At 32.9% G+C, this 24,640-nt stretch overlaps 1 protein-coding gene across 4 annotated transcripts in view; it reads right to left on the bottom strand.

Annotated features, from left to right (window-relative positions):
* The window catches only part of ZPBP (zona pellucida binding protein), a 135,675-nt gene that overhangs the window by 36,630 nt on the left and 74,405 nt on the right, over positions 1 to 24,640 (bottom strand). For 2 of the 4 annotated variants that reach the window (XR_011499064.1, XM_044778188.2), the window contains exon 7: positions 7,828 to 8,005. The exons of the other annotated variants lie outside the window; for them this stretch is intronic. Coding sequence is in view for 1 of the 2 variants with exons in the window: in XM_044778188.2 (XP_044634123.2) it covers positions 7,828 to 8,005 (178 nt within the window). In the remaining variant the exon portion in view is untranslated. The remainder of the gene's footprint in view (positions 1 to 7,827; positions 8,006 to 24,640) is intronic. 4 annotated transcript variants of the gene reach the window in all.

The raw sequence follows: 24,640 nt of genomic DNA, 5'->3' as shown, positions 1-24,640 counted from the left end.
AAATTTCCTAAAGATGTTAAAGTCTGTATATATGAAAAACTCACAGCTAACATATTCAACAGGAAAGACTGAAAGCTTTTCCCCTAAGATCAAGAACAACATGGGTGTCCACATCTGCCACTTATATTCACCATATTGGAACTTCTAGACAGACTAATTTTATAAGAAAAAGAAATAAAAGGAATCCAACTGAAAGGTAAGAATAAAATTATTTCTGTTCATAGATGACATGATCTTACATGTAGAAAACACTCAAGATTCTAAAAAATCCTATTAAAATTAATTTAAAAATTCAGCAAAGTTGCATCATATAAAATCAGTACACTAAATAGTCACATATCTATAAATTAGCAATGAATAATTCAATAAGAAGTAGAGAAAACAATTTATTTACAATAACATCAAAAAGAATAAAATGTTTTGGAATAAATGTAATCAAGGAGGCAGGAGACCCAAACACTGAAAACTACAACACATTGCTGAGAGAAATTAAAGACATAAATAATTGGAAAGACATCCTGTGTTCATATATTGGAAGACAACATTATTAAGATGAAAATACTACCCAAAGCAATCTACAGATTCAATGCAATCCTTATCAAAATCCCAACTCTTTTTTTCCAGACATAGAAAAATCCATCCTAAAATTCATATGGAAACTCAAAGATCCATGAATAACCAGAACAATCTTTAAAAGGAAAGACAAATTTGGAGGAATCACACTTGCTGATTTCAAAACTTACTACAAGGCTACTGTAATCAAAACCCTGTGATATTGGCATGAACACTGACAACAGAGCCCCCCCCAAAAAACCCTGTCATACATGGTAATCTGATATTCAACAAGGAAGCCAAGACCGTTCCGTAGGCAAAGGATTGTATTTTCAACAAATGGTGCTGGAAAACTGAATATCGACATGCAAATAAATAAAGTTGGATCCTTACCTTATGCTATATATAGAAATCAACTCCCAAAGGCCCCAATACCAAATACCCTCACACTGAGGATTAGGTTTCAGCATATGAATTTCAGGGAGACAGAAACATTCAGCAATAAATTTGGTGAAAGTTATACAAGAATTCTCTGTACTATTTTTGTAACTTTTCTGAAGTCCAATATTATGTCAAAATAAAAAGTTTAAAACTATCAAGCACTTGTATATAAATCTAAGTAAAATATTTGTAAGACCTCTATAAGAACAATTATAATTAGGTTATATTTAAATGAAGATGTACACACATACACATGCACATGAACACACAACATGTTCATGAATTGTAAGACTCAATAATGGTAGGATGACAATTCTCTCAAATAGACTTACAGATTCAACAAAGTCACAATCAAAATCCAACAGCTACTTTTATAGCACCTGACAAGCTTATGTAAAAATCTGAATGGAGAGGCAATGGGCCTCATAATGCACAAGGACGTGCCTTATCAGACATCGAGGCTCATTAAGTTATACGAATTGGTGCAGAGATAGATCAATATACCAATGGAACAACAGTGCTAAGAAGCATATCTACCTATACAGATACTTAAATGAAGCATTGGAAAGGATGACCTTTTCAATAAATGGTACTGAGAAACTAGGCATTCTATATAAAAGAAAATCAGACTACAACTTTGCATAATATAAAATGATTCAACTGAGATTTCAGTATATACCACCTACTTATGCTTCAACATAAGAATCACGCCTGATTCTTCCCTTTCCTCTTCCTGCTTTTACAATGCATGAAAGATTTTTCTTGTTTGTGCCTCTTAAATATACGTAATCTATCTGCTTTCTCCATTGCCATGGGCAGTAATCAGTTCTTAATCCTGCCATGCTTGGTCCTGTCTTTGTATGTGTTTTCTCTCTGCCAGGAAAACTCAGGCCACAAATTTCTATTGGATCTGCTCCTGCTTATCATGCATGGCTCAACTCCAGAGTCATTTTTTGAGTGAAGCCTTCCTTCACAATCCAATGAACATAGTCCACCAACCTCACCCTATTTACTCTCCATGAGAATCTCCATTTGAACCCACAACCTGGTCCATTTCCCACCATTCTCTCACCTGTTCTATGTCCCTTGGAGCTAATTTCTATAAACTCTGTCACCCAGGTTCCTTTCCTCTGGGTCTGGCCAAAGGGAAGCTCCATTAGAGGATTGTTGGGCAGGGCATTTCTTCCCCTCTTGCTTGCTGCCAGTTTTGTGGAGTGGTTGCCTCCTTGTATGCCTACAGCTCCTGTCCCCAGCTCCAGCTCTCACAGGCTGCTATATCATTCTTTCCTCATCTTCCTCCTTCAGGCATAGGGATGGTAACTGCTCTAAGATGTTATAGTCCTAGGTGCCTCAACATCCCTTATTGGTTCCCTTCATCTTACCCAGATCTCTGATAAGGGCACTTTCACTAAATTCTATTTAAAATACTTGTGAGCAGGCCTCCTGTTTCCTGTTTGAACCCTGACTGGAACACTAGACTAGAGTGTAGAATATCACCTTCTTTAATGTTCTTCATTATGCCTATCACCGTGTGCAATGATTTTATTCACTCATCTTTTTGTTTATAAGTTGTTTGACCCGATAAAATATAAACACCAGAGAAGTAACTTTTTCCTGTCACTCATCAGTTTATTGCTACTGCCTGGCACTTAGTAAGCACTCTATGTATTTCTGAATTCTAACACATTTCTGATTGAATAAAATGTAAAATAATGACATCAATGTTATAATAAAGGTATTTATGAGTTGCTGAAAGACAAAGAGGAATTGGCTCATAGCAGGTATACTAAATTATGATATAAAGCTAGGTCTTTACTACGGAAGGTTTTAAATAAGTAAAAACATGAGGTGATTACATTTAGAATTTGGAAGTATAATTGGAAGCAATATGGCATATGGACTGAAGAGGAGAAGAACTAAAGGGATACCAGTCAGGAAGAGAAAGGCACAAGAAAACGGAATCCAAATTAAAACGACTATAGTGGGAATGGAGGTGAGGAGATAAATTTGGGAGAAAGACCTAAAAGAGAATTTAACTGTAGGTGAGTAGCGAAGGAGAAAAAAAGTGTATAAAAAGTCGAGAAAATGTTATGGAATGTTGTCTAGTAAACAAGCCTTGAGTGGCAAACACGTAAAATTTGTGTAAGTAAGGATATTAGTCTAAGCAGAAGGTAGCAAGTGGAGGGATATAGTCCTTACTTTATATGGCTATAAAAGTTTGCTGTTTATTTTTTGAAAAGGAAAGCTCAGAATACATTAAAAGAAATTCGAAAATGTCTGTAGTTACACGTATATTGAGAGAGACGTTAAGACAGTATGAGCTACAATAACACACCAAAAAAAGTCAAAAATCAAAATCTTCACTTTTTAAAATTAGTACTCACATTCCCGTAAATTTATACAAGGAAATAACTCAAAAAATAAAAGCTGGGTAAGTATAATTGCAAATCACATTCAATACAATAGAAAAACATGAAATAATATAAAGTACAACATAAACAAAATGTTTAAACATAATTCCTATTATTAGTTGGTCATTTTAAATAAATAAAACTAATATGAAGACAGTAAAGTAATATAAAACTATGTTACAACTTAATGATTAACAGGAAATAAGTCATAATAATTTCACTATTTCCAATGAACCATTATTGACAGCTCTGTTAAAATTACAAATTTATGAAGACAAAGATCAGGTGATACCATACACAAACGACAAGTTCAAATTATTAGAGAAAGAAAACAGTTGTGCATGTTTATTTTTCTTTATGGGATCTATAGGGTGGTAATGATGTTCAAGTTTCAAGGGAAAATTTAATTTTTTTATCTTTTCTTATGATATGTAACACAGAGAGAGAAAAAATAAGACATAATGTACAATATAATGAATATTTGCATAGAAAACCTGTCTAGAAACAATGTAGGCCACAATGTAGAAAAGTGCCATCACCTCCAAACTCCTCCTGTGCCCCACTCCAGTCACACTTCCTTCTCTCCCTCCAGAAGTCAACATTATTCTTTTATTGTTTTGTGGTAATAATTTCCTTAGGTTGCATAGTTTAAGCATTCATGAATAAATTTCTATAAAATAGAGTTTAGTTATACCTAAATTATACGGATTCTATTGTGTTTAGCTTCTGTTCCACGGGGTTGTAATTCCTATTCATTCTCATTCCTGCATAGCATTCCCTTGTATGAATATATCACTATTTAGTCATACATTTTACCGTTAATGGACATTTGGGTTGTCTCTAGTTTGCGACTGTTAGAAAATATGATGGGATGAAATTTCCCTAGGAGTCAAATGCTAGATCATAGAGTATGCACATCATCAAATTTACTATAACACCAAACTGTTTTCCAAAGTGGCATAATTTATACTCATTCAGGCAGTATATGACTGCTCCTGGAGCTCCACATCCTCGTGAATTCCTGGTATGTTTAGACCATTTACTTTTCGCCGATCTGATAGTTGTGTAAATACAATCTCATTCTGTTGGTTTTTTTCCCCAAACGTATGCATTTTTCTGTTGAGGAAGAGTGGCCCTGAGCTAACATGTCTTGCTGATCTTCCTCGTTTTTATTTTTTCACTCCAAACCCCCAGTATATAGTTGTATATCCTAGTTGTAAGTCATTCTAGTTCTTCTATGTGGGACACCACCACAGCATGGCTTGAAGAGAGGTGTGTAGGTCCGCACCCAAGATCCAAACTGGCGAAGCCTGGGCTGCCAAAGTGGAGCATGTGAACTTTACCACTCAGCCACAGGGCCAGCCCCTCATTCTGTTTTTAATTCACATTTCCCTGATTACAAAAAGCCTGGACATATTTTCATATATCCATTGACCATTTGGAATTACTCTTTTGTAAAGTTCAAATCTCTCCCATTTTTTAAAATTGTTTTGTCTTTTCTTTCAATATTTTCTACAGGTTCTTTATATGTTCTGGGTACTAGTCTTTTGTTGGTTATAACCATTACAAATAATTTTCTCATTCTGTGGACTACCTTTTCTCTCTTTGCAGTATCTTTTGATAAAAATAAACACTTAAGTTTTAAGTAGACAAAATTATCAATCTTTATTTATTAAAGTTAGTGATTTTTGTGTCTTTTTTGAAATCTTTTTCTGATGTTAAAGACATGATATTTTCTGATGTTATGCTCTAAAATACAGTTTTTCTTTATACATTACGTCTATACTATATCTGGAGGTGATTTTTTGGCTGGGTACAATTTCAATTTTTTCTATATTGTTTTGCATGCCAGTTTTACTTTCAGAAATTTGTTTTTATGTACTTTAAACTTATGTTAAGTATTCACAAATGTACAAATATTGTTATAATATCTTCTTGATAGATTTATCCTTTTATCACTTTGTAATGCCCTTCTGTGTATCTAGTAAGAATTCTTGCCCTAAAGTCTGTTTTGTCAACATCAGCTTCTTTTTTGTTATTATTTTTCTTGGTCCTTGATATAAATTAAAACAAAAGTTCAGGGTTGCATGTCTGAGCCAGATACATTTTTAGATTCTAAACGATTGTATTAAAAACAACTGTACAAGGGCCAGTCTAGTGGCCTAGTGGTTAAGTTCAGCATGCTCTGCTTCAGCAGCCTGGCTTTCTGGATTCTGATTCCAGGCATGGACCTTCACCACTCGTCAGCCATGCTATGGCAGTAAGCCACATAAAAAGCAGAGGAAGACTGGCACAGATATGAGCTCAGGGCAAATCTTCCTCAGAAAAACAAACAAACAAACAAACAAAAAACAACTGTATCTAGTAAACAATTCACTTTCACTGCATAATTAATCTAAAGTACAAAGGTACACTTTATTAATAAAATCACCTCAAGATGCTTAAAAACTCTAACCTGTAACCTAAATTAATTCTGATTACTGACACAGACATTATATCACTATGAAACAGTTCCTTGCTTGAGTCTCCTTAGGACTCCCGAAAGCTTTGAATATGCAATGGCAAATCTTATTTATAAAGAAAGCGGCAGAAAACAACAATGCTGCATGAACTATTATTGAGCTATACATTCAATCCACAACAGTCAATGAAAAACAGTCTGTTGACTCAGTAAACGGTAAGGCATCTTATCTAGGTATTGCCTTATCAATGCTAATATTCAAGCATTCTCCGTAGGTATTGCTATATCAACACTAATATTCAGGAGCCTCAAAATTTCGTGTGCATCAGAATCACCTAGGACACTTGTTATAAATGTAGATGTTTCATTCTCACATCTTGGATATATTTTTGAGGAAATCTTCAGGTAATTTTGATACACATCAGAGGTTTAAAGCCACTATCATAAAGTTTTAAAAGGAAGAAAAAGAAGGTAAGTAGGATATTACGTCAAAAAAATGTTACTTGACATACAAGTGGTTGTTGAGGTGATTAAACAGGAATAAAATGGAAAAAGATGAAATCAAGATGCAGAGTTTTACGGAAATAATAGAAACTATGGAAATTACATAATAAAACACATTTCAGAATCTATGCTTTAAAAAAATTCTATCCCAAACAATATAATATTCTAGCCGGTCTTTAACTGCAGTATCTTTATGATATAACATGAAATTATGAGACATCTGTAATTCAAAAATTTAATTAGAACTTTCTCTTTTTTCAGTGTCAAAATGATTGACGAAATGCTGCATATAATAAGCAATGCTAAATATGAAGTTAGGGAAGTATTTTACAGTGATAATTTGAAATGCTAAACAAATTAGAAATAAGTAAAATAATATAGGTAAAAATTTTAAGTCTCCGCTAGTTTATAAGCAAATGATCTTTATTCATCATCTAGAAGTAAAAATTAAGTGAGTAAAGAAAGATATCAAAGGAGAAAACATTCACTGCTAACTTATCCTGCTCCTGAGAAAGTAAATAAACTTTCCTCACATAATAAACATGCCTGTCCCGATCTTTTTTGCTGAACATAAACTGGGTGTGTCTTTATTTTGAATAAGTCATTTTACAAAGTACCTCATATGTTTTATGTGCTTCTATATGGTATTCCATTCACACAAATAAATGTTAAGGTCATTTAGTATGTTAATTTTGTCTTGTGACTAGTGTTATATTTTATACTGCCTTCCAATTGGAGTGATATCCTTGTGTAATACAGACAAAAATAACTGTATATGATGGGAACCTGAAGGTCACATTATATTTAATGAGTTCTGTTCAAAGAAGGGAGCTCAATCGTACTTAATTAGGTAATTCTAAATCAAATATTTATTTACCACAGAATGGCAAAAAATGGAATTTAGCAAATCACTAGTTATTAAGTATACTGAGCAATAATAATAATCCCGTAAAAATCCTAAACAGCTTCTACAGAACTCTCGTCTATAATAACGATAAAGATGAATTCAAAGCCAGATAGCAGCTCAGATCCTTAAATGTTAGGATCAAAAGTCAGAAAAAAAAACTGGTAATAAAACAATTCATATTCTGATTTCAAAAGAAAAAAAGATACCTAATCTACACTTTATAAATGTAAACTCATCAATAATTGATTCTAAAAGAAATATAACTTGGCTCTTTTCAGGGTAAGAAACGTTAAGTGACTTGTAACTATATTTGTGCTTCCTCCTACACAATTGCCTAACACTCCTAACCCCTCTTTGCTATAATATTAACAAGGCTGAAATTAGCCAGATTTTTTTTTATATCTTCAGATTCACATAGCCTTTTCAAATGCACTATTTCAAATAAAGAAATATATAAAAGATAGTAATAACAAGTGACAGGCATTCACTTAGGCCTAACAAAAAGTGAATTTTCATAAAGACAAACTATTAAATCATAGCTCATTACATACCACAGCATTCAGGACATTTTGGATGTTTCAGGCTATTCATTCCATAGCCTGGAAAGCAGCGATTAATCCAAATCATTTGGAGAGTACCTTCAATATAGTATATTTCAGGCAATGGCTGTGCACTTCTGCCTAGAACTTCTACTTGTTGATTAAAAAATCTCTCTATGAGATTTTTAGCCTAAAATAGAAATGCAATAGGAGAAAATTGTCACAAATAAATGTAATTTTAGAACAAATAAGCTTGCTTATGTATTTAGAAGAAGGGGAAAACAAATTCTTGAGGTCTTCATTTTTCTTGCATTCATAAAGGTATAAATAACACATTTGAAATTAAAAGATGTTACCAATAATCCTCAAATATTTCCACATGTACTTCCAAAAATAACACAAAGAAACCATTTGGATATATAACTAAATTTTTTTGTCCCTCTGGACTTTGAATAATATATGGATGGGCATATGAGCAAAATTAAGACAGCTCTTTGAAATTAAAGGTAACATAAGAAATGTACTCTAACAATTAAATGGACTTAAAGAAATGGACTTTAAGAATCTTTAAAAAGCATACCCTGAGGCTTCTTCTTCACTCCTTCTACAAAGAAAATTTAGGTTTAAAAAGAAGAGGAAATATAGTACATGTTAAAACTTCTAGCTCTATGTTCCAAAAAGTAAATTTATAAAATAATTAAGGCACCATTCTGATCTATTATTAATTACCATTTTGCTTGTAATAATTATTCTGGCTTGACTCCTAAAATTAACAAGAGGCTTATACTTTTCAGTGCCTGATAAGCTTAACCTGGTAAAGCGTAAGATGTGGTCATGAGTTCAAACCCTGAACAAGCCAGTTAGTTTTGCTCAATTCTATGATGCTATTTTGCACCTATACTCTAGTTGGGAGCATGAATGAATGGACTCATGCTGATATGTACATTAACTTATTGATTTATTCAAATATCTTGCAAATTATATCCCTTTCATGAAAATTTCTATAAATAATTATAATGTTTTTCAAAATACTGCATTAAACATAAATGTACAACTCATTCTATTACTCAATTATTAGCTTTTCACTATTTAAATGGTTTTCTTGTGCTTTTGATAAATTCTATTGAATTTTTTGCTATCGACTTGGTCAAACACATAAATTTTGGTTAATGAAGAGCTTAAGAAATAATTAGATACAAATCTGGAATCTAATTAATCATATTTGAATGCCAGACTACAATTACAAGTTTCAGGAGACATGATCACAATCACTCAGCTAACAGCCCACCAAAAAAAAAAAAAAAAAATCAATGAAACTAGACCTGAGAAAACATGACAGGAACAAAAATGATTATATAACTCAGATTCCTATTTCCTATTTTCTCTACAAAAAGGAATGAGGATAAATCTCTTATTTGTTAAAAATGAAAATAAGGTAAGAAACTTTGAATCATTAACTGAATTTTTTTATATGTCGATGGTTGACATGGGGTTAATTACTTGTAGGAAACAAAGGGTGAATTTGAGGAATTCTCTGAGTTGGGTATGGATTACAGATCTTAAAGTAAAACATTTTGGACCAATCTGGATCATATAAGAACAAATTATAATTATAGAAAGTCTCTACAAGTTAATCATCTGGTTTAAGATCCAAAGAATTAGCATGACTGAATAAACATCAGACTGCCTAGTCCACACAACTCTTCCCTTCATCTTCCCCCAAAACTTTATAGATTGATTAGATATATGGAAGGAATATGTTCTACAATGATTGGTCATTGATTACAGGATTGTAACAGGGAACCATTACAATTTCAACAATGAGCAGTCTGTAAAATATGTGAATTTTTCATGGAGAAGTTGAACAGCTTGTTCTAAATGCCACAATATTCTCCACTGACCATGCCAAGTTAGGCAGTGAATAAAGGTGATCGGAAAGGCTTTAACATGTGCTCTACATCAGTCCAGTATGCCTAGAAGTCAACAACTACTTAAAATTATAGGATTTCTAGGACAGGCAACAAATATCATACACTATACAAGATTAGAGTCTAATTAGAACTCTAATATCCACTAGACGGGAATTAATATCTACTAGGTGTTACAGATAGTACAGTTATAAGATAGAGTCCTTTGGGAACCTTTCATTAACACCTATATTTTGGAATCTCTGTGGAAAAAGACTATAGTCATCAAATGGGGCAGGAATTAAGAAAAAAAAATAGGAGATTGAGGCTTAAACATGTCTTGGACAAGAATTGTGACTCTGTGTAGAAAAGACATGATCTTGGTGTTCAGGGAGCGAATGAGAAGTATAGTATTCAGGTCTTTAGGAGAATGTCCCAAAGGAGAACTGCAGAAAACGATTAAACAAAAACACAAAGTTGCCCCTCTCATGGTAGGAACATAACATTATCAATGTACACTTATACCAGTAAATTAGGTACAGAAATACCAGATAAAGTTGAGTTTCAAAGTAGAGAAAAAGGGAAGAGGAAGAAAGAAACAGGTTACATAATCATTTGAATTCTATGAAAGTTGGAATCTATTCCCAAGAAGGACAATGAATCCTAGAACTTTAGAATAGAAAAAATTTACTTTGTAATGTGGAGACTACTTCAATCCTGAAGCAAAATATAAAATACAATCTTTACTCAGTAACATTACTGAAATGATAGTTGTTCCACAAGAACTGAAACTTGCACTTGAAAACTAGGCTCTTTAAAAGAAAGATTAAAGACAAATTACATTTCATGTTTTGAAATTATTAGTGATTTAAACTATGACATTAAGTTTTTTAAAGCACTGTATTTCTAATCGAAAAAAAAAAAGCAGATAAGATGGAGAGTGGGAGGACAGAAATGACAGTTAAAAATATAGGAAAAGATTTCCATTGCCAAACATATGGTATACTAGATATCCTGAAAAATCCCCCTGCTAAACATCACCTGATTAAACATAACAGAACAAGATCTTGTGGAGCAATATTTCAATGAGAGAGAAAGAGAAAAGAACAAAGGAAGAGAGCGGTACTCATTAAAAACGAGGAGAAAACTACAAACCTAATAGTAGCTGAGCCCCTAATTCATTTCACACCAATCTGAGTATTCTAGCGTGCTATAATTTACCACTAGCCTAAAGAGATAAGAAAAAAATTCTTAAACCTGTTTAAAAAAAAGGAAAAAAAGAAAAGAAAAGGCAAACTATAAGCAAAACATTGGACCAGGAAAAGTATTTTGATCATAAAAGGGAAAAATCAATAAGGCTCTCTATCAGAGCTGGGGTAGGGAGAGGAGGTAAAGCAGAGGGATGAATTGGAGGAATGGGGGAAAGGAAAAACTCCTCTGTGAATTCCCACACAATGGTTCACTTTCAAGTGGGTTAGGGTCTTTATCGTATTTTCTGTGTGGTACAAATATCCTACGCCAGAAAGTAAAATAAAATTTGGCTTTGCTTAAGAACAACCCTGGAGCATTAAGCAAAAGCAAGCGTAGAAACTCTACAGAAACACAATCATAACATAGGCCAAAGGGGCTTTTCTACCAATAATGGCCTGATAAACGTGACTTCATCAACCAGAATTATGAAGTATAGGATGAAATGAGAACAACCAAAGAGATAAAAACCTACCAAATTAGACCATTAAGAAATGCAGATAATGGAATTTCAGTTACCTAAAATAGAAACATAATATAAAGTAACCTTAGAACACATGAAAACATGAAAATGGTATGGAAACACGTGAAAGAAAATTCATACCATAAAAAAGGAGAAAATATATTTGAAAAATAACCTATTTAAAGCATAAATACTGAAGGGAGTGAAAAGTAGAGTGAAATTAAAAACTCCATAGACAGACTGAACATCAGATTAGGCCCCACCAGAACCGGAATAATGAAACACAATAAATATCTGAAGAAATTATGCAGAATGCAGAAAAGAGAAAAGAAAAAAAAAAGTAATATAGGATAAGAGAGATGAAGAAATTAATGGATAAAAACATGCTAAATAGGAGTTGCAGAGAAGCAAATGGGGTAAAAGGTAATTTTCAAAGGAATACTGGCAGAAAAATTTCCAGAACTGACGAGAGCAATGAATCCTCAGATTCTGGAGGAATGATAAATTCTGAAAGAAGAAAAATGACTGAGAAGGAAGGACTGAGATGCAAGAAGAAAAGCTAAACAAAGAAATTAATAAAATTATAGGTAGATCTAAACAGACATTGACATTCTGAAACAATCTTATTAATAAGTAGAAAAGTTTCTAAAAAAGAATTAAAATACTGGAAAACAAAACCATAAAGATAAAAGCACATCATAAAAGTTAAAGGTCTTTAATGCCTTTATACTTTTCTGGAAGATACAATAAACTAAAATAACTTTTGGTTCTGCTATCAAAAATATATGTTAAAATTTGAAGCAAGTTCACAAAAAGAGTAAAACACGAATGTATACTATCCATATAATAGGAAAAAATAAGTTAAAAAAGTTAAATCAATCCACAAAAAATAAGGAAGGAACAAGATCTGAAGAATAGAAAACCAGGACAAGTGATACATAATGGAAGGAGAAAAACCAATCCACATACAGCAGTAATATGATTTAAAAATAATAAAGCAATGAACAAGGCAGAGCTACAAAAAAGAATCATTTTTAAAAAGATACAATCAATCAAAAAAAGCAGAATAAAAGGAAAAACATACAAAGAATACATGGGACAAATAGAAAACAACAGAAAGATGGTGAATTTAAATCCAAACATATTGATAATTAAATGTAATTGGTCTAAATAGTCCCACCAAAAGGCATAGATTGTTAACTAGATTTAAAAGATTGTTAACTGGATTGTTAACTACGTCCAAAAAGAATGCTGTCAGCAAAATGGCAAAATATGCAGTCCCGGTCTTCGCCCTATACAGATACACTGATTTGACAACCATTCATGGAGAAAAAACGTTCTAAGAACTCTGGAGTACAGTAGAAATATTTCAGAATTTTCAAGGACCAAAAAAATCCAAGGTCCGACATATTGAAAGTGGTAGGAAGGACAGTTTCACTTTAACGACATCACTGCTACCCCAGGCCAGTAAAACTCAGAACCTAGAGAAATTCCTCCAGCCCACAACTTCTCCCACAGGAAAGAGTATGCAAATGAAGGTCTGGTTTCCCCAGCCTTTGGGTCGATGCCTGAGAGGCCTGCTTCTGGAGGCCTGCTTCTCTCCTGCTGCACCAACAAGTCTGAGGAAACCAGCAGGACTGGATCATCTAAGGAAAATTAAGAACAATCAAAAGGGGTGGGGACTCATGGCAACCAGTATGTATGCCCCTAAAGCTGGGGCTCCATGCATCCCCATAGATGACACACAGATCTAAGCAACCGGTGTGGAATTCAGCAACCAGTTTAACTCTGCAGAATTTGGAGAAGGTGCACAACACTGAGACTGCTCCTTTGGGAGAGAGGGAGAGAAGTAGAGCCTGCAGTCAAAGCTCTGGCATTTCAGGGCACTGTCATAGGGAAAATAAGTGGGTTGCTCTTAGCACCTGACATGGCCTTCAGCACCTGACATGACTCTGTAGGAGTGAGAGAAGAAATACAATTCTAAAACATTGCCCCAGGAGGGGATGGGAGGAGTTGAGTGGGTTCCTCCATAGAAAAGGTTTCGGACTAGAATCTCTAGTCTGATAAAGGCCATTCCCTCCTTTGGCCAGACCATAAAGGCTGGAAGAGGTGACTACTTTTTCAAATGTGCAGACACCAAGATAAGGCCACTAGGATTACAAAGAATTAGGAAAACATAACACCATAGAGGAACAAAGAAAACTGCAATAACTGACTACAAAGATAAAAAAGATCTATAAATTGTCTAACAAAGAATTTTAAATATTCTTAAAGAAGCTCAGTAAGATAGAAGAAAACACTGAGAGACAAATAAACAAAATCAGTAAAACAATACACAAACAAAAGAAGTTCAGCAAAGAGAAAGAAACCACAAAAAGGAGCCAAACAAACTTTAGTATGATGCATACAATGACAGAACTAAAAAAATCGACAGCCTCAAAGGCAGACTCAATCAAGCAGAAAAAAGAAACTGAACTCAAAGATTATTTGAAACTATCTATTCAGAGAAGTAAAAAGAAAAAAGGAATGAAGAAAGCCTACAGGGCTTATTTGACATCATCAACTAAAACAATACATGCAGTATGAAAATTACATTAGTATAAGATAAAGAGAAAGGAAAAGAAAGCTTATTTAAAAAAATAATGCCAAAGAATTTCCTACATCTGGGGAGGGAAATGGACATCTAGATTCATGAAGCTTAAAGAATCTCAAATTGGTTGTACTAAAAACTACCAACCAAGAATACTTATAACTGTTAAAACTGTCCTTTAAAAATGAAGGAGAGATCAAGACTTTCCTAGACAAACAAAAACTGAAGGACTTGAACACCACAAGAATTCCCAGCATCTCCATGCTCTGCCCTAGTGAGTGAACTGTCTTACAAGAAGTGCTAAAGAGAGTTCATCAAGATGAAATAAAAGGACACTAAGTAACAACATAAAAAAATGAAAGTATAAATTCACAGTAAATACAGAATAATGTAATAATATAAGGGTGACATAAATCACTTTTAAGCTAGTATTAAAGTTAAAGACAAAATCATTAACAATAAATATAAGTACAAAAATCTGTAAAAGGATACACAATATAAAAGATATAAATTTTGACATCAATAACAGATAGTACGGGGGGGTGAAAAAATGTAGTTTTTTTTATACGCACTTACTTTATCAGCTTAAAATAGACTTCGTATAACTATAACATTTATATATAAGCTTCATGAAACCCACAAAGAAAAATCTCTAAAGAGAAAGGAATCAAAGAATATCAATATAAAAAATCATCAAATAACAAAGGAAGACAGCAACAGAGAATGAGAGGAACAAAAGAACTACAAAATAGGCAGGAAATAGCAGGATGACAATGATAAGCACTTACCTATCAAGAATTGCTTTAAATGTAAACAGATTAAACTCCTCAATTAAAAAACATATAGTGGATTAATACCATAATCCAAAAAAATAAACAATAAGATCCAACTATATGCTGTCAGCAAGAGATTCACCTTAGATTTGAGGGCACAAATAGGCTGAAAGTGAAGGACTGCAAAAGACATCACGTGCAGATGATAATCAAAGAAAGCAAGGATGGCTATACATACATCTTAAAAAGTCCTCTTGAAATAACAAAAAAATTTATCAAATCATAAAGAGCATTATATAAAGATTAAAGAGTCAATACAACAGTCAGATATAATGCTTATAAATGCATATGCATTTATATAAACATATAAAGCAAATATTGACAGACCTGAAGGGAGAAATGGACATCAGTACAATAATAGTAGGAGACTTCAATACTCCAAATTTAATAATGGCTAGAATATGCAGACAGAGAAACAATAAGGAACCATCAGACTTTAATAACACTATAGACCAAATGGACTTAACAGATACACACAAAGTTTTATGGAACAGCAGAAGAATATGCATTCCTTTCAAGGGGATACGACCATTATCCAGGATAGATCACATAGTAAGTCAGTAAACACATCTTCACAAATGTAAAAATATTAAAATCATACCAAGTATGTCTTTTTGTTTGTTTTGCTGAGGAAGATTCCCCTTGAGCTAACATCTGTTGCCAAACTCCCACTTTTTTTGCTTGAGGAAGATTAGCCATGGGCTAACATCTATGCCAATCTTCCTCAACTTTATATGTGGATCAACACCACAGCATGGCAGAAGAGTGGCATAGGTCCATACTGGGAATCCAAACCCACAAACCTGGGCCACCAAAGCAGAGAGCGCCAAAGTCAACCCCTACACCATGGGGGTGGCCCTCCACATATGTCTTAAAACCACAATGAAATAAACCTAGAAATCAATAACAGAAGGAAAATGGGAGAATTCACACATATGTGGAATTTAAACAACACATTCTGGAATCATTGAATCAAAGAAGGGAAATACAAAAGTATCATGAGACAAATGTAAATGAAAACACAAAAAACAAAATTTATGAAATGCAGCAAAAGCAGTACTAAGTGGTAAATCTACAACTATAAAAGCCTACATTAGAAAGAAGAAAAATATCAAACATCCAGCACCAGGCCAGTGGCATAGTGGTTAAGTTCGTGCGCTGCACTTCAGGAGCCAGGGATTCACTGGTTCAGATCCCAGGACCAGACCTACACACTGCTTATCAAGCCATGATGTCGCAGGCATCCCACATAAAAAGTAGAGGAAGATGGGGACAGATGTTAGCTCAGGGCCAATCTTCCTCAGCAAAAACAGGAGGATTGGAGGCTGATGTTAGCTCAGAGCTAATCTTACTCAAAAGGAAAAAAACAAATAACCTAACTTTACACCTCAAAGAACTACAAGAATAAAAACAAGCTAAGCCCAAAGTTAAGAGAAGAAAAAAAAAATAAAGACTAGGGTAGAAATAAATGAAATAGAAAAAAAAATAGAACAATAATGAAACCAAGAGCTGTTTTTGGAAAATATGAAGTAAACTACAAACCATTAGAAAAACTAACAAATAAAAGAAGGGGAGTCTTAAATAAATATAAATGAAAGAGAAGATAATACAACTGAAAACAAAAAAGAAAAGTCTGTAAAGAATTATTACGAAAAATTATTCACCAACAAATTTGATAAGCTGGAAGATAATGTAAATTCCTGTAAATATACAGATTATAGAAACTGAATCAAGAAAAAATAGAAAGCTTGAACAGACTAAAAGTAAATAAAAAGACTGAATCAGTAATAAAATACCTCCTAGTAAAGAAAATTCCAAGAACAAATGGCCACAAAGATGAATCTTACCAAATATTTAAAGAAGAATTAATACCAACATTTCTTAAATTCACTGAAATAACAGAAGAGAAATTATTTGAAACTAATTCTAAGAGGCCAGCATCACTCTGATACGAAAGCCAGATAAAGACAACAAAAGAAAATAAAATCACAATATCCCTGCTTAACACACATACAAAAAGCCTCAACAAAATTCTAGCAAACCAAATTCAACAACATAATAAAAGTATCATACACCATGACCAGGTGGGATTTATCCCTGGGATGGAAGGATGTTTCAACATACACAAATCAATCGATGTGATATACCACATTAGCCAAATGAAAGATAAAAATCACCTGATTATCTCAATAGATGCAGAGAAGAATAAATCAACATCTGTTCATGACAAAAAGTCTCAAGAAAACAGGTATATTCAGAACTTACCTAAACACAGTTATGGTCATAGATGAGAAGTCCAAAGCTAACATCATACTCAATCGTTAACAACTGAAAGCTTTTTGCCTGAGACTTGGAAAAAGCAAGGATGCCCCACTTTTATCACCTCAATTCAATATAGTATTGGAATTACTAGGCAGAGCAATTAGACAAGAAAAATAAAAAATAAAAATCATCGAATTTGAAAGGAAGAAGTAAAATCGTCTGTTTGCAGATGACATGTTCTTATTAATAGAAAACCCTAATGGTTCTACAAAAAGTTTTTGAATAAGCACATTCAGTAAAATTGCATGATAGAAAATCAACATACAAAAATCAGTAGTGTTTCTATACACTAACAACACACTATTTGAAAAATAAAATTAAAGAAAAAATCTCATTTATTTTAGGACCAAGAATAAAATAATAAAATATTTTGGAGTAAAACGAACCAGGAAGACGAAAAACTTGTGCACCGAAAACTATAAAACATTGATAAAAGAAATTTTAAAAGACATAATTAAATGGAAGGACATCCTATGTTCAGACGGAAGAATTAATATTGTTAAAAATGTCCAGATTACCTAAAGGGATCTAGACAGCCAATGCAGTCTCTATCAAAATCCCAATGTCCTTTTTTCCAGAAATAGAAAAAAAATCCTAAAATTCATCTGGATCTATGAAATATCTCAAATAGCCAAAGCAATTCTGAGCAAGAATAATAAAGCTGGAGGCATCACACTTCCTGATTTCAAATTACATTACAAAGATATAATAATTAAAACAATATGGTACTTACATAAAAACAGACATATTGACCAATGGAAGACAATAGAATATCCAGGTATAACCCCACACATATACAGTCAATTGATATTACAATTGTGCCAAGAACACACAATGAGGAAACAACAGTCTCTTCAATAAATGGTGCTGGGCAAACCAATTTCCCACATGCAGACATATTAAATCTCACTTTATCTTATACCTTATGCAAAAATAGTCTTGAAATAAATTAAAATTTAAATATAAGGCATGAATCCATAAAAAATCCAGAAGAAAGCATAGAGAAACAGCTTTTTGACATTGATCTTGGCAATGATTTCTTGGCTATGATAACAAAAAGACAGGAAACAAAAGGAAAAACACTCAAGTGGGATTATATTAAATTAAAAAGCTTCGGTACACAAAGGGAACAACAAAACAAAAAGGCAATCTACAGAATGGGAGAATATTTGTAAACTACATATCAGACAAAGAGTTAATTTCCAAAATATATAAGGAAGACATACATCTCAAAAGCAAAAAACAAATCAAATAATTTGATTTGAAAAATGGGTAAAGGAACTGAATATATATTTCCTCTCCAAAGAAGTACAAGTGGCCAATAGGTATATGAAAAGGTTCCCAATATCACTACTCAACAGGGAAATACAATCAAAATCACAATGTAATATCACCTCACACCTGTTAGGATAACTATTATAAAAACAAACAAGATAAAAAGTGTTGATAAGGATATGGAGAAAAGGGAATCCTTATACACCATTGGTGAAAATGTAAATTGATGCAGCCACTATGGAAAACAGCATGGAAGTTCCTCAGAAAATTCAAAATAAAACTAACAGGGAGGATGGCCCACTGGCGTAGAAGTTTGTGAGCTCTGCTTTGGTACCAAAAGCAGCACTTAGAAGAAAATGTATATCATTGAATGCATATATTAAAAAAAAAAAGATCTAAAGTCAATCTAAGTTAGCACTTTAGGAACCTCGAAATAGACAAAAAAAATTAAATCCAAAGTAAGTAGAATAAAAGAAATAAGAATTTAAATAAATAAGAAATCAGTGACATTCAAAACAGGAAATCAATTGAGAAAATTAATGAAACCAAAACTGGTTGTATGAAAAGATCAATAAAAACAAAAAGCCTCTAGCTAGGCTAACTAGGAAGGAAAGAGAGGATAATAATTACTAAATATTAGAAAGGAAATAGGAGATATCACTACACATTCTGTGGACATTAAAAAGATATTAAAGAAATACTACTAAAAACTCTAGGCCCACAAATTTGATAACCCACATTAAATAGACCAATTCCTTGAAAGACACAATTTGCCAAAACTCACAAAAGAAGAAAAAGACTATCTGAATAGACCCACATCAATTAAAGAAATTAAAATCCATAATTAATAAACTTTCAAAATGGAGAGCATCTGGCACAGATGAGTTGACTGGTGAATTCAAACAAACCTTTAAGAAAGAAATTATACCAATTCTATACAATTTCTTTCAGAGGACAGAAGCACAGGGCATACTTCTTAACTCATTCTGTAAGTCCAGCATTACCCTAGTACCAAAACAAGATGAAAACATTACAAGAAAAGAAAACTACAGACCAGTATCTCTCATGAACATAGATGTAAAAATCTTCAACAACTGACTAGCAAATCGAATCCAACAACATATAAAAGAATTATACACAAAGACCAAGGGGATTTACCCCAGGTAGGCAAAGCTGGTTTAAAATTCAAAGAGCAATAAATCCCCACATCAACAAGCTAAGGAATAAAAATCACTTGATCATATCAATAGATGTATAAAAAAGCACTGACAAAATTCATTATCCTTTAATGATAAAAAAAAATTTCGGGAAACTAGGAATACAGGGGAGCTTCCTGAACTTGATGAAGAATATCTATTAAAAACTACAGCTAACATCATACTTAATGTTTAGAAACTCAAATATTTCCTTTTAAGATTAGGTAGAAGGCAAATATGTTCCCCCTCACTACTCCTTTTCAATATTATACTGGAAGACTTAGCTAATGTAATACACAAGAGGAGGAAATAAAATGAATACAGATTTGGAAGGAAGAAATTATACTGTCTTTGTTTGTAGATGAAACGATCATGCACGTAAAATATTCTGAAAAAACGGACCAAAAAAACCCTCTTAAAATTAAACAGTGATTATGTTAAGTTAGCAGTTAGAAAGTTAATATATAAAACTCAATTTCCTTGTTATATACCAGCAAAAAATAAGTGGAATTTGAAAATGAAAACAAAATACTATATTATATTATAATACACTATATTCCAGAAAATTATACACAACTATAAATCTAGCAAAATATGTACAATATTTACATGAGGGAAACTACAAAACTATGATGAATTAAATCAAAGACAAAATGAATAAATAGAGAGAAAGTCCAAGTCCATAGATAGAAGGCTCACTACTGATATCAGTTTTTTGTAACTTGATCTATAGATTCAATGCAATCTCAATCAAAATCTTAGAAACTTATTTTGTAGTTATTGATAAACTCATTTTAAAGTTAATATGGAGAGGCAAAAGACCCAGAATAGCCAACAAAATACTAAAGCAGAACAGCAAAGTTGGAGGACCATGAAACTTCAACATTTACTATAAAGCTGTAATAATCAAGACAGTGTGAAATTGCTGGAATAACTGAAACAAGATCAATGGAACAGAAAAGAGACCCAAGGAAACAGATCTACAGAAATATAGTTAAGTGATCTTTGAAAACAGAGCATAGGCAATATGATGGAGTAAAAAGTGTTTTTCACAAATGGTATTGGAACAACTGTACATCCATGTTCAAAAAAATGAATCTAGACACAGTCTTCAGAAAAATTAACTCATAAGGATCACAGACCTAAATAAAATACTGAAAACTATAAAATTCCTAGATGATACATAGGAGAAAACATAGTGATCTTTGGTATGGTAATGACTTTTTAGATACTATATCAAAGGAATGATCCATGAAATAAATAATTGATAAGACAGAATGCATTACAATTAACTTCTGCTCTAAATACCAATTTCAAGAGAACAAAACAACCCCCCACAGATTTGGAAAAAATATTTGCAAAAGACATCTGATAAATGACAGTTATCTAAAGTATGCAAAAACCCCTAAAACTCAGTAGATAAACAACTCAATTAAAAAATGGACCAAAGACCTTAACAGACACCTCACCAAAGATATACAGATGACAAATAAGAACACTGAAAGTTTCTCCACATTATATATCATTAGAGAACTCCAAATTAAAACAACAAAATACTACTACACACCTATAGAATGGCCAAAATCTGGAACACAGATAACATCTAAATCTGGCGAGGATGTGAAACCACAAGAACATTCCTTTTACTGTTGGAGGGCATGCAAAATGGTGCAGCCAGTTTGGAATACATTTTGGCAATTTCTTACAAAACTAAACATACTCTTACCATATGGTCCAGCAGTCGTGCTCCATGCTATATACCCAAAGGAGTTAAAAAGTTAGGTCCACACAAAAACCTGAATACAGATGTTTATAGCAGCTTCATGTATAATTGCCAAAATGTTGAAGCAACCAAGATTTCCTCCAGTAGGTGAATAAATAAACTGTGGTACATACAGACAACGGAATACTAATCAGCACTAAATAGTAATGAGCCATTATATTAAGCCATGAAAAGACATGGAGGAATCTTGAATGTGTAATATTAATTGAAAGGAGCCAATCTGAAAAGGCTAAATACTGTATGATTCCAACTATATGACATTCTGGGAAAGGCAAAATTATGGAGTCAGTAAAAAGGTCAGTGGTAGCCAGAAGTTGGTGTGGGAGGGGAAGTTTCACTAGGTAGATCACAGAATATTTTTAGGACAGTGAAAATACTCTGGATGTTATCATGATTATGGATATTTGTCACTATACATTTGTCTAAACCCACAGAATGTACAACAAAAAAGTGAACAAAAATGTAAATTATAGATTTATTGGTGATTATGGTAATCACTGGGTTATTATGATGTGTTAGTGTAGGTTCATAATTGTAACAAATCTACTTCTCTGTTGGAGGATGTAGATAATGAGAGAGGCTTGCATGTGTAGAGGCAGAGAGTATACAAGATGTATCAGTACCATCCTCTCAAATTTGCTGAAAAGGTACCACTGCTCTAAAAAAGAAAAATATTTTTAAAAAGTGAATTATAAATAACAAGGGAAAATAACATAATGGGGGAGGGGAGCAAAATTGTAGAGGAGAGAATTTTTGTATGTAATTGAAGACATTATCAGTTTAAAATAGACTCTGATAAGTTTAATACATTGCGTGTAATGTCCACGGTAATCACAAAGTAGATATCTATAGAATGCTATAAGACACAAGTGACAAAATGGCAATTGTTAAGTCCTTTCTTTTTTGCAATCACTAAAAATGTAAATGGGTTAAACTCCAAAACAAAAGACATGGATTGCCTGAACAGATAAATAACTGCAAACAATATATGCTTTCTACAAGAGATTCACTTTAGATCTAAGGACACACTCAGGTTGAAAGTGAAAGGATAGAAAAAGATATTCCATGTAAATAGTATCAAAAGAGAGCAAGGGTGGATGCACAAATATTACACAAAACAGACTACCAGTCAAAAATTGTTGAGAGACAGAGAAGGGCATTATATAAAGATGAAATGTTCGATTTCCCAGCAAGACGTAACACTTATATATGCACCAAACATCACTACTCCTAAATACATGAGAAAAACGTCGACAGAATTGAAGGGAAAAATAACAATGCTCTAATGATAGCAGACTTCGATACCCTACTTTTGATAATGGGTAGAAAAACAAGACAGAAGATCAATAAGGAAATACAAGACCCGAACAACACTAAAGACCAACTGGATCTAATAGACAAATATAGAACCCTCCACTCAACAGCAGAATACACATTATTCTCAAGTACACTAGAATAATCCCTAGGATAATGGCATGTTAGGCCATGACATAAAGCTCTATACATTTTAAAAGATTGAAAGTATACAAAGTATGTTTTAAATCACAATGGATGAAATTAGAATTTAATAACATAAGGAAAACTTGAAAATTGACAAATTTGTAGAAAATTTTTAAAAATCCCTAAATAAACAGTGAGATGAAGAAGAAAACACAAGAGAAATTAGAAAATGCCTTGAAACAAATGAAAATGGCATATCAAATTTTGAGATGCAGTGAAAAGTGTTAAGAAGTAAACATATAACTGTAAATGCTTACACTGAAAAAGGAGCAAGATCTCAAAAAAGCAACTGAATTTTACAACTTAAGGAAGTAGAAAAAGAAGCACCAAACTCAAATTAGCATGAGAAAGAAAATAAAAGAGATAAGAGCAGAGATCAATGAAATAAAGAAAAGAAAAACAACAGAGAAAATCAATAAAATCAAGAGTGGGTCATTGAAAAGATGAACAAAACTGATAAACATTTAGCTAGATTAAGAAAAAAGAGAGAAGACCCAAATAATTAATATCAGAAATTAAAGAGAGGACATTATGGGGCCAGCCTGGGGGGGGGGGGTACTGGTTAAGTTTGTGTGCTACACTTTGGCAGCCTGGGGTTCATAGATTCAGATCCCAGGCACAGATCTACATACCGCTCATCAAGCCATGTTAGGGTGGCATTCCACATGCAAAATAGAGGAAGACTGGCACAGATGTTAGTTCAGGGACAATCTTCCACAAGCAAAAAGAGGAAGACTGGCAACAGATGTTAGCTCAGGGCCAATTTTCCTCACTTAAAAAAAAATTAAAGAGAGGATATTATAACCAGTATTACAGAAATTTAAAAAAGGTTATAAGAATAATATAAACACTTATAAAGCACAAAATGGATAACTTAAATGGACACATTCCTAGAAACACACAATCTACCAAGACTGAATCATGAATAAATAGAAAATCTGAACAGACTTATACCTAGGAAAGGTATTGAATTAATGACCAAAAACCTCCCAACATTGAAAAATCAGAACGAAATGGCTTCAGTGGTGAATTCTACCAAACATTTCAAGAGGAAGTAACACCGATTCACTTCAAACTTTGCCAAAAAATTGCAGTTGAGGGAACACTTCTAAACTCAACCTATGAGGCTAACATTACCCTGATACCAAAGTCAGACAGAGACTACAAGAAAAAAAACTACAGATCAATATCCCTGAGAAATACTGATGTACAAAATCCTCAGCAAAATACTACCAAATAAAATTCAACAGCATATTAAAAGAATTATACATGGAATTTAGTGCTAGAATGTAATATATAAAAATCACTCAATGTACTATATCATCTCATTAATAGAATGAAGGAAAAAACCCACAAATGTTCATCTCTACTGATACAGAAAAAGCATTTGTCAAAATTCAACACTCTTTTATAGTAAATCTTTCAACAAACTAGGAACACATGGAAACTACCTCGAAAAAATTAAGTCCATACATGAAAAGCCCACAACTAACATCATACTCAATAAATACTCATACTCAGGGAAAAACTGAGAGCTTTTCCCCTAAGATCAGGAGCAAGACAAAAATATCCACTTTTGCCATTTCTGTTCAACATAGGACTGAGCACTTGCAAAAGCAATTAGGCAAGAAAAAGAAATAGAAGGCATCTGAATTGGAAAGTAAAGAGTAAAACAATCTCTGTTCACAGATATCATGATCTTTTATGT

This window comes from Equus asinus, chromosome 1 (genome assembly GCF_041296235.1).
Source record: "Equus asinus isolate D_3611 breed Donkey chromosome 1, EquAss-T2T_v2, whole genome shotgun sequence".
Lineage (NCBI taxonomy): Eukaryota > Metazoa > Chordata > Mammalia > Perissodactyla > Equidae > Equus > Equus asinus.
Note: the sequence above shows the minus strand (reverse complement) of the source record. Positions and strands in the feature narration are given on the sequence as shown.